The sequence below is a fragment of the Ailuropoda melanoleuca genome, chromosome 1 (assembly GCF_002007445.2).
Source record: "Ailuropoda melanoleuca isolate Jingjing chromosome 1, ASM200744v2, whole genome shotgun sequence".
In the NCBI taxonomy this organism is placed as follows: domain Eukaryota; kingdom Metazoa; phylum Chordata; class Mammalia; order Carnivora; family Ursidae; genus Ailuropoda; species Ailuropoda melanoleuca.
This window is the reverse complement of record NC_048218.1, coordinates 1254934-1266120: the sequence shown is the minus strand read 5'-3', so window position 1 is coordinate 1266120 and position 11187 is coordinate 1254934. Positions and strand designations below refer to the sequence as shown.

The following is an 11187-nucleotide window of genomic DNA, read 5'->3' as shown; positions in this document are numbered from 1 at the left end:
GACGCTGGGTCCCCACCACGGGCGCCCCTCCAGGGGTGAATCGGGGTGCCCCGCCTGCAGCACCGAGCTGCCCTGCGGGGGCACGGCCAGGACCCACCGAGGCGCCAGGTTTCCACCCCAGCGGAGCTGCCCCGTCAGCCAGACTGAAGGCGTGTGCGTGGCTCCCACGCTCCCATGTGCAGGGCTGACCTGGGCACGTCTTCGAGTTGGGTGCTAAGGTCGGGGGCAGGGCCACGGCGGCTCCAGGGGTGAGGGGAGGTGGTTGCGCTGACGGGCAGCCTCCACCAGGAGTCGGCCCGGCTGGTTCACCGGCCATGCCGAGGCCACCATGGTGACTGCTCACACCCCCGCCTCCCACAGCGGCACCACCCGCTAACGCGGACGGGGTGACGCGGGCTGGTCCTTCCCGAGAATGGACGCAGGACGGCCAACCTCCCCGGCGCCTGACCCCCAGTTCTCCACGTGCCCAGCTCTTCCCGACACGAGCCGGACAGCAGCCGTCCAGCAGATGGATGGGAGATGGGGCTCGCCCCATCCCTGCCACCGCGGCCCCGAGGGAGACCACAGAGTCCAACAAAGCAGTCGTCTTCCTGGAAATGAAAGTCACAAACTGGACTGTTGGAGTTTTCAGCCAGAAGAAAATTCAAGGGTGTGAAAAAGGCACTTCTAGGATTCCAGTTTTCTAGAAAACATATTTTATCAATAGTATTTAAAGGTACAAATGGGCAAAGAATAAATACATCATCATTCCCCCCCCACCCCCCGTCGTGAGAGACGCCACAGGACCCTCGCGTGTGTTCAGGGTGGGTTTTCAAAGCTTGGCAAGACGACGCAGCAGCAGCCCCCAGGTTCTGGGCTGCGCCTCGGCAGGTCACCCCGGGTGTCTGAGGGAGTCAGGGCTCCTGGTCAGAGGGGATGGTGGTGGCCACGCCGGAGGCCCAGAAGGGGTTTCCAGGCAGCGGCACGAGAAGCCCCAAGCTCAGCAGCGCACCCCAAGCCCTTATACAGCTGGAGTCGTGCCCGTGCTTCCCGCGCCCTCGGCCCACCGCGCCCACCGCGGGGCAGGGTCCGAGTATCCAGCCGCCCACGCTGCCAAAGCGGCGGTCGGCCCGCAGCCCCGCAGCCAGCCACGGGGTTCCTCTCTGCGCGAACCCGACAAACCCCTGAAGACCTGCCGAGGAACCTTCCAGTACTCCGAGCCGGGGAGGAGAGAGCACACTTCACCGGCCCCCACAGGCCTCAGCCCCAGTTCTGCAAGGTGGCGTTTCACCTGCCGGCAACTTGCGGGGACCACACACCGGTCAAAGGGCAGAAGGCACGGGACCAGCAGGCTGAAGCCGCAGCAGGTCCACGGGCACGGCCAGCGCCGCACTGCCGTCTGGGCCGGACGCCCTCCAGATCCAGGCCAGGAGATCGAGCCCTCGAACCTCTTCATGTCACACCGGCAGCAGAGACACGTAACCAGAGTCCCGAACAGCCGACGCCGGGGGAAACACCAAGAACGCACACACACCGTGGCTCACGTGCCGGGGGCTGCGACCGTGACCCTGAAGGGTGACAGTGGGGCGGCTCTGCCCGCTGCCTGGGGCAGACGTGACCCCGAGGCCACACGTGTGCTCAGAGGGAGACCAAGAGTCCGTGCGCGCGGTGTCCAGGGCGCGGGGCCCACGAGGGGCCGGCGGGCTCAGTAGGCGACCCTCCAGTGTGTGGGCTGCTCGCACGCTTCCTCCCGGTCCCCGCAGAAGCGGTTGTACGTTGTCCGGGGGTCGAGCCCGAGGATCTCTCTCTCCTCGTGGATCCGGAAAGAAAACGTGGAGACCGAGGTACCGATGAAGAACCTGCCGGGCAAACGGGGTCACGAGGGACCCTCGGGGCGACCCTGCCCGACCCTGGCGACCCTGCCCGACCCTGGCGACCCTGCCCGACCTCCCGCCCCGCAGCCCCGCGGCCAGGCTGGGCGGGGAGAAGCCGCAGGCACTGCACGGGGTGACTCGAGACCGCTGACGGACTCCGGGGGCTTGGGGGCGGGGGTGCAGAGAGCCAGGCTGAGATCTGAGGGTGGAGAGGCCGCCCCGGCCCTACAGCCTGCACGCATGGGCCCCGTGCTTCTGGGGACTCTGTGGATGCGGCAAACAGGCCGCTCTCCTCTTAGCTTCCATCCCACTCGAAGGGCTGGCCTCCTCCCAGCCCTGTTCCCCTGCTCTCCTCTGGGACGGGCCTGCTCCCGCAACAATGGCGACACACAGAGCTCGCGCTGCCAGGTTTTTGGGAGACCGTGGGCGTGTTCTGCGGGGACACGTGTGATGGAGGCTGTCGCCGGGCCCAGGGGAGCGGGACTTCGGGTGGGCTCCCGCCCCCCCACACGGGGAGGTAAAGGGGAGGCCTGGACCAAGTGTGATGGCGGGACTGGGGAGTGCGCCGGAAGGCGAGGAGCAGACACTGGAAACGATGCTCCACGTCAGCCTAGCCGGCACGGGACCAACCGCCACGGAGGCGGACAGGAAACGGTGGAGCCGACGGCGGGCAGCGGCGCGGCCGCACCTGGCATGTGCGCAGATCCACTGGTCGATGATGGCCACGCCGCCGTCCCTGTACAGCTCCAGCTCCTCCCACGTGGGCTCGAACCTCAGCATCTCGGGCAACAGCTTCTTCAGCGTCTCGTGCTCTGCAACGCGAGGGGGGCTGGTGACCGGGGCTCATGGGACACCCGTGCTCCGCCGTGCCTGGCTCTGCGGGCTCAGCGGCCAAGGCCAGGGGCACAGACACAGAATCCGGCGCTGCCTCCCGGCCACACCGCGGGCTTGCAGGTGCACCTGGACCCACCCAGGACGTGACAGGGGTCGGCAGACAAGGGCGGAGCCGGAGCCGCATACCCGTCCTGATGGCGTCCGTGGCCACGAACACCTTGTCCAGCTGGTGGGTCTTCATGAGGCTGCGGATTTTCTTCACAGCCCCGTCCAAACTGGGCACGTCCTCTCTGTGGCCCCAGATGAAATCTTTTCTCCTCAGGTGGACCGCGAGGTATGGGCCCCCCAGGGAGGAGCCCAGCGTGACCTGGCAGAGGAGGACCGGGAGCGCTGAGCGCCCTGTGTGTCGCTGGCCCTCGGGACGCGGGGGGGACGCGGGCTCCCACATGGCAGCGCCCCGCCCGCGGGCCTGTCTCGGGTACTCGGGCCGATGTCTTCCTAACAAGACTGTGAACGGGTTAACCGCAGAGACCCTTTATCTGAACAAAATCAATTAAATACAATCCTGGGAAACACATGCAAATTAGATTTAAAAAACCACCCATTACTATATTTTTCCAGGAAATGCTATCCCAACGCCCCAGTAACCCCTGCTGGGACGCTGCTGGAAGGCAACCACGGGACAAGAGCCGGGGGATCGCCGTGATGTCCGTTACACTGGAAACGCCCGTTCGGAGAAGCAGACTATCTGTTGAAATCGAGTTCTATGAAAATCCAACCCTTCACAAGACACTTAAAGCCAGAGGAGCCCCTGGGGGGTGGGGGCGGATCCTGCCCTCCCTCTCTCTGCGGCCCCCGCGCCACACGGCAGACAGCACCGACAGGAAGCGTCCGGGTCTGTGGCCACTTTCACTTCCAGAGNGAGGCGTCGGGTTCTGGGCCCCTTTCCCCTCCCGGGGCGGCCCCTGCCACTGGAACCCGTCGTGGTCTCCCGAGGAGGAAACGGAACCAAGCCGTCACCCTGAGCTTGCACGGGGACAAGGGACCCTCCTGATGGGGGTCCGCGGCTGCCCCGGGACCGCCAGACACGCCGGGCCCGTGACGGGCTTGGCGACTCTGCATCTGAGAGGGGCGCGTGCGGGTCCTCGAGTGAGAAAGAGTCCGGCCGCTACCTTCATCTTAGTCCAGTCCTCCTCGAAGGGGATCCTGTCGGCCTCGTCCGTGGAGTTCAGGTACTTGCTTCTGAACTCATCGCAAGCAGGCGCCCTGGAGCCCCCCCCCGCCTCCCCCCGCCCAGGGCAGCCTGAGCGACAAGCCGGCGCTCTCGGAGGTCAGATGCAGACGGGCTCCTGACAGTCTGGCAGCGACAGGTCATCGACCAGCACGAAGCCGGATGGTGAGCAGTGCCATACCAGGACCGTCCCCACAGCCTGCGGGGGGCCACACGGCCGGTGAGAGGCGCGGACCCACGCGGGCGGCGATGACAAGGCCCCTCCGTGCTTCGGGAATGACCCGGTCAGGAGGCACCCAGCTCAAGTGTCCAGGGAGCAGGGGTCTCTCCTGGGCGCTCCCGACAGGCACCTCACCTCTGCCCAGCGCAGCTGCCCACAGGAGCGCCCCACGCCCCGGACAGGGCAGACCCCCAGGGCAGGGGAAGCTGGCGGCTGCGGAAGGCGCGTGAGGCCCATTTCCTCAGGCTCCTGTCCCACCCACGGCACCAGACGGGTGCTCGCCCCTGGGACGCAGACAAGCTGGTTAACATCCGGGTAACCAGCAGCGTGGGGCGTGGGACGTGGAGCTTACACAACAAACTGTGGTTTTTAAAGACAAAAAACTATTTTTCTTCCAATAATCAGCTGCCACAAATAACAAACTTACCGTCTGATCCGCAAACACAGCAACCACTGGAGCCCGCGCTGCTGCCCCGGGGCTGCCCCGAAGTGCAGTGCTGTGGCTGTGGTTCCCGCCCCCACCCTGCTGCACCCCTACCCACACGCCAGCGGTCAGCGTGTCCACTGTGTCCTAGGCTTTCACAGACGCGCAGTGGGGACCCGCAGGAGGCGCCAGCGGGCACTCACGTTCCAGTACTCCTTCCCCCCATAGTGGTCGTGCAGAAGGTTCTCGGCTCTGTCCAACATCACCGACCTGTTTTCCAAAAGAGAGAAAGCATTTAATTTTAAAACGCTTCTGTCGGCCTGCTCCAGGGCACGGAGGGAACGAAGCTGAGAACCTCCCGGTGCCCACGGCCTGGGGCTGGGGCCCCTCGGGGAGGCAGCTGCCAGCCTCCGCGCGCACTCCCGAGGGGGCTGCAAATTTCTAGGGAGACTCTCAGCATCGGGGCGGGGGAGCTCTCCTGTCCCAGCCACTGAACTGGGGTCACCAAGCCCCCTGTGACTACCGACGCAAGAAAGAAAACAGACAAAACGAAGTGAACAAATAAAATGGCCCCAGCAGCCCACAGACGGGGCTCCTGGCAGGAACACACACATAGTCCTGTTCCGGAAGATGTTACTTTGAGGACTCGCAGCCCAAGGGCAAAACCACCCCAGGAGGGACACCTCGATCCGTCTACAAACGATCACCTGAACGAACTCAGCACGTCTGCGCTTCTCAAGGCCCAAGCCCGCACCTCCTGTGACCAGCACTCAGCCCCCTCCCTGCAAAGCGAGGGCCGAGAGACGTCCCTTCCCGGGCGACCAACAGCCCGAAGCATCAGAGCGTGCAGCGCGGACACCCCAGCAGGGGCCGCGTCCACCCAGGCCCGGAGGATGCAGAGGCAGGAGTCTGGGGGAGGCGCATCTCCTACTCTGTCCCTGTCCCTGCGTCCCGCGTGGGACTGCGCACCAGCGAGGGGCCGGCTCAGGCGGGAGGCTGTGGCACCGCTCTGCCCACGCCGGGGTCCGGCTCCGAGGAGGCTAAGGTGAGAGCTACCTGCCTGCAGAGGCGAGCGCAAGTGGGAGCCGGGATGCTCCCCTACCAGCCCCTCAGGACCGGCTGGGGGCCGCGGTGGGCCTGTCCTCGCCCGGCTTCGGCCACACCCGGGCAGCCATCCGGGCAGGTGAACTAAGGAAATCAGATCGGCGGGACCTTCCAGTCCAGCCTGCGCCCTCCGTAACCCAGCGGTCCCTGCTTCACGGCCCTCCTGCCCCCAGGGCTCCCACGCACCTGCTGCCCCCTCACCTAGGCCAGGAAGCCGGGGCTGCCCAGCTGAGACCGAGACTCCTCCGCCCACCAGCAGCCGGCCGAGAGGCCCAGGCCGATGAGGTCCCGCCGTGAAGGGCTGAGCAGCACCGGGAAGCCACACTCGCTGCGCAGACCCCCGAGCGTGGGCACGGCTGCCCTCCCCGGGCTCTCCCGGGACATATGCAGGCAGGCTCCTCCTCTGTCTGTCCCTGGTCCCCACTGGCTCTCCCCAGCGATAGGCGGCCTCCTCCTCTCCCAACCCCGCCTCAGTGTGCACCGGCTGCATGGTGGGGACGAGGTCTGCCTCTCTAGTGCCCCCCACACAGGCCACAGCCAGGATGGGTTCCAACACCCGCAGCACAGAGGGCACGCACGCGCACGCGCACGCACACGCCTCTTCACTGGCCGCTCTCGGAGCGGACCCGACGGGCGCCTACCTCGCTGACGTGTTTCTCAGAAGCACGGGTGCCATGATGGAAGCCGATCCTTGAACGGACAAACAGGAGACGTTTAAAGCTCTGGTTTCTTCGTAGCCCCAAAACCATCCTCTGGAACACAAGAGCCCAGCGCCTCCGTGAGCTGTTCTCACATGTGCAACAAGCCCAGACGCACACGCATACGGCGGCATCCGACAAGCCAGCCACTCCTGTCAGTGAAAACCTGCGGCTCGTGTCCCCAGCTAGTGACGTTCTCGGGAGAACTTGTAAAGAAACCGGGACTCTCAGCCGATCTGACGGGACCATGGCTGCTCTGGGAGCTCTGCACAGTGCGGGGGGCAGAGCCCGGCGGTGGGGAGCACGGGATGGAAACGGCCTCGGCGCCAGAGCTCGGACGTAACAGCCCCGAAAACAGTCGCGCCCCTCCAAAGAGCTCCTGGAGGACAGACCTTCTAGAACCCACGGACTCTGGTGCTTTGTCCACGGGTGCTGCTGAGGGGACAGCCCCCCCACGGGGAGGTCTTCTGATGGCAACTAGGTCTAGGCGACCAGACGGCCACGTTCACGAGCCTCCAACACACCGCAGCTGTTGGAGCGGGGCCCGCGCCCCGCCGCCCCCCAGCCCCCGCCGCGGCCACACCTGTAGTACTCGTGCTTGTCCGGGGCGTACAGCAGTGGGTCGATGCACGGCCGCTCGTCGACCTTCTCTTCCCAGGTCCCCTCTTTCCACCCTTCCACGTAACTTTGCAGGACATAAACCTGGTCAATGAAGGGCCCGCCGGACTCTGGAAGAGGCCAAGAACGACCATGTGACAAGAACCAGAGGCTGACACACGGGCACGGAGAATCATTACTTCACTTAAAGCCACCCTCCTCCCTGCGGGACCGTAGAAAGCTCACGGAAGCAGACAGAGGACAGAATAGTAGCATCAGGCCACGAGGTCCTGAGAGGCGGAGACGGGCTGCCTGCGGGTGGCAGAGCTTTTCTGGGCCCTTTGCTCCAAGGCGCTCACCTGCCACCTCTTCCAGCAGCTGGGCCTGCCCTCAGCCTCCCACCCCCCAGCCCTCTAGACAGTCATGGGCCCCACTCTCTGTCCTCCTCATTGCCCCTCAAGCACACGCCCCCTCCCCTGCATCGGCCCGGCTCGTGGGGACGGCTCCCTTCCGGGCTCACCCCGACCCGCGAGGCCATCCTCCCAGGGACACCTTCCCGGCCACAGCCTCCCAGCCCCAACAGCCTGTACCCCTTCCCACTCTCATTTTCTCCATGCCACTCCTCACCATCTGGGTACTTCCTTCTGTCCCTCGATTTCTGCCTCCCTGTTCCCCACAGGAGCTCCAGGAGAGCAGGAGTCTGTCCATCCTACCCACCGCACCCACCCCACCTAGAACCTGCCAGCCACAACCACGGTGCTTAACAAAGATGCCTTCCAAGAGAGTCCAGTCACAAGACAGCCGCATCAACTGAAAGTCTGATACCTTCTCCACATTCCCCCTTGCTCAGCGGCTGCACTGCTGGTGGGGCCTGGTCCCAGAGCTCCAGAGGCCCCTCTCGCAGGGAGGCTGAGATGCCCAGTGCCCTGCTGCAGGTGTCCTGGCAGCCTGACCCTGGAGAGGCACCCTTCCCTCTCCCCCTCTATAGGGAGACAGCTGAGCAGAGTCGAGGCTAGCTGGGCAGGTGGAGGCAAAGCCAGTCGCCTGCCCCAAGGCACGTCACCCAGGAAGCCCATCTTCCCTGTCCCCCCGCTTTGGCTACAGGATCGAGGCTTTAAGAGCAGCAGGGAGGGGGCCAGCCTCCCCACCCCACACACCCAGTGTCCCCCACTGAGCACCACCTCACACGGCTGAGGCTCAGACCTGTCCTTGTGTCCGCCTATCAAGAGATCCACTGGCTACAGGGCGCCTGGGTGGCACAGCGGTTAAGCGTCTGCCTTCGGCTCAGGGCGTGATCCCAGCGTTATGGGATCGAGCCCCACATCAGGCTCCTCCTCTGGGAGCCTGCTTCTTCCTCTCCCACTCCCCCTGCTTGTGTTCCCTCTCTCGCTGGCTGTCTCTATCTCTGTCAAATAAATAAATAAAATCTTTTAAAAAAAGAGACCCACTGGCCACAGCCCCGCACGGAGGTGAAGGGCAGTTTCTCTGGGAGGCTCCATGACCCGGGGTTCAGCCCAAGGCTGAGGCTGATTCTCAGACTAAGTCAGACTAAGCACCCAGGGTCATCTCTCATCTTGGGTCATGGAAAGATGCATTCCAAGACTCTTTTTTACAAGTCTCAGAGTTTGCTTCTTCCCCATGAATGAAGATAGCAGGAGATACCGCCTATCTCGTTCTGTGCCTGCAGCGCTCACAGGACTGACCCCGCCACAGAAACAACCCAGAGTGACAGGGACTAAGGCGCAATGAGAGAACATGAAAAATGAAGACGTGGCAGCTGCAGTCCCGAGCTCTGCGGGTCCTCACACAGCAGGAGCTCAGCATCGCGTCAGCGCCTCCCTCTTCCAGGCCGAGGGGGCAGCAAAAGCGTATCACTGCCTTTTACGCTTCTGTCTTCTAGAGCAAGCAATGCGAAACCCTGACCACCCTCGTCCCGACAGAATCTTCACCTTCTCTCTCTTTACAAAACTACACTGAGCAGGACTAACTGGAACAAAACGCACTACGACGAGTCCTCGCCAGCACTGCAGTGAGGCACCGTGAGGTCAATGCCACACGGGCACAGCGCCTTCCCTGGGGACACGAGGCCTTCTCTGCACAGGAGCACGTCCGGCTGGGAGCGCGCCCGGCCTCCGCACCAGCAGCTCCCCCGCCACAGCCGCAAGCACCGTCCGCCAGCTCACCAGCTGCCCCAGGTTTCAGAGGCAAGGAGAACGTCGCTCACACACTTGAGATCTATTTTCCTAGACAAATTCTGGAAAGAGCAGGATCACTGGGAGCTGGAGGTGGGAAACAGAAGCGGGGCCCCACACAGAGCAAGTGTCACCACGACCGGGCTGACACAGACAGCCAGACTGAACAGCGGCCACGGCCTCACCTGCAATGAACTGTTCGTACTCAATGACCGGGATGTTTCTATTGAGACTCGGAAGGTCAAAAAAGTCGGACCAGGGAATCCGGACCTGGTGAATGTCGGGGCTCTGCCAGTGATAGAGGCGGCCCCATGGGGGCAGCACCAGCACCCACTCCTCGGACTTCAGCAGCGTCTTCAGGAGGGAGGCCACACGAATGTACACATCCCTGCGGAGGTTGAAGCCCTCTGGGGGGTTGACGTCATACAGAAGGTACCTGGTGGGGGGAAGGAGAGCGGTTCTTCAGCACGGAGGTGCCCCCAAGCCTGTGGTGCAGACTCTGGGCTTTCCAGAGCCTGGGAGTTCACCGAGAAGGGAGCTGCCAGCTCGTTTCTAGACAACCCCTCACTCACCGAGCCCATGAGGAGGGCCATCTTAGCCCCTGCTGAACGACTAGCAACGATCCGCCACCTAGACCAGCAGAGTCTCAGCGACCAGCGCCTGAGGATCAGCCTTCCAACGGTGCCCGCCCTGTCACACCCGCCCTGTCACACTCTCTAACGACTACCGAAGACTCTCACTTAAAATACCAATGAGAAGCCATTGCGTGGTGTCATTCTGAACATTTTTAAATGAAAATTAAGTACACTTTTCGAAACAAAATAGTGAGAACGGCAACGTTTGCAGTTTCTGTAACTCTTCCTATCTGCTTCCTTATTCAACACGCTGTGCCATCACAGGTCAGGCAGCCTCCAGGAAACCCCCACATCAGGCTCCTGTGAGAACGAGAGCCCGACAGCTAACGCCCCCTACTCCTAAGGGCTCCGTGGACACACTCGGAACCCCTGGGCCACCAAAACACCTCTCTCCCCCTTCTCTGCACTGGCTCCTCCACAAAGTCCCCAACAACTGATGACACTGTGATGCAATCCCCGGCCTGCGCCCCCACATCTCCCCCAGACCGCCGACACACGCAGGAGGGGCCCCGTTTACCACCCGTACATGTCAGCGCGCAGTGCGGGCCGCGGTGTGCCAAGCCCTCGGGAACGGCTGGACCGCGCCACACACACCTGTTTCCCGTCTCTGACACTCATCTAGGGAACAGCCCCCATCTGCACGCAGCCGGAGAGACCCCGTGCAGACACACAAGGCCGAGCTCTCTGAGGACCATCTCCGACCCAACAGGGGCCCCCGGGCCTGCCCCCGAGGCTGACCCACTGCCAGCCGTTCCTGGGGGCTCCGGGAGGCCGCAGCAGACCCCGTGAGCCCGGCTCGCCGCGCAGGCCGGGATGCGGCGGGGGTGCGGGGGTGCGCTCGACGGAGGCTCCGCTCCGCCCCCCGGCCCCCGGGCGAGAGCGCCGGATCCCCGCCCCCCGACCGCAGGTCCCCCGCCACGGGAGCCCCGCCCGAGGCGCGACGCGCTTTTACCGTCTGCGGGACGCCGCCCCCGACAGGATGTCGGCCGCCGACTGGCCGGGCCAGAACTCCTCGCCCGAGGCCGAGGCCGGCGGCCAGGACGCCGCTCCGAGCAGCAGCAGATACACGACACTGAGCGCCGCCATGGCCCTGAGCGGCCACGCACTTCCGGCGGCCGCGCTCCGCCCCGGAAGCGTCCTTCCCCCGCCCCACCGAGCGCGTCTCCTGAAGCCACGGCAACGCCACGCATGCGTCTTGCGTCATTCCGAGGCTGGGCATCTCCCGGGCGGAAGATGCTCGGAGGCGCCCGGAGCGCGGATGTCCTCCCTGCCGGCCGCGCGGGGTGGAGGCCGGGCAGGTGCCGGGCCTGGGGGCGGGGCTGACCTGGGGGAGGAGCCAGAAGGCCGGGGGCGGGGCCGAGCTGTGGGCGGGGCCCGTGGGTCGTGCGGGGTGGGGCGG

At 64.5% G+C, this 11187-nt stretch overlaps 1 protein-coding gene across 5 annotated transcripts in view; it reads right to left on the bottom strand.

Annotated features, from left to right (window-relative positions):
• Positions 1 to 10911, bottom strand: part of POFUT2 (protein O-fucosyltransferase 2) — a 19455-nt gene extending 8544 nt beyond the window's left edge. Inside the window, exons 1-9 of one of the 5 annotated variants that reach the window (XM_034654456.1) lie at positions 10741 to 10907; positions 9339 to 9589; positions 6948 to 7092; positions 6308 to 6418; positions 4722 to 4832; positions 3860 to 3953; positions 2874 to 3054; positions 2542 to 2665; positions 1547 to 1838 (exon numbers count right to left, since the gene is read on the bottom strand). In XM_034654456.1, the coding sequence (XP_034510347.1) occupies positions 1685 to 1838; positions 2542 to 2665; positions 2874 to 3054; positions 3860 to 3953; positions 4722 to 4832; positions 6308 to 6418; positions 6948 to 7092; positions 9339 to 9589; positions 10741 to 10874 (1305 nt within the window). In that variant the 5' untranslated portion in view covers positions 10875 to 10907 and the 3' untranslated portion in view covers positions 1547 to 1684. Of the gene's footprint in view, positions 1 to 833; positions 1839 to 2541; positions 2666 to 2873; positions 3055 to 3859; positions 3954 to 4721; positions 4833 to 6307; positions 6419 to 6947; positions 7093 to 9338; positions 9590 to 10740 lie in introns of those variants that run through there. The other 4 variants (XR_004623445.1, XM_034654436.1, XM_034654432.1 and 1 more) reach the window with 4 other exon arrangements.
• Positions 10912 to 11187: the final 276 nt, after the last annotated feature.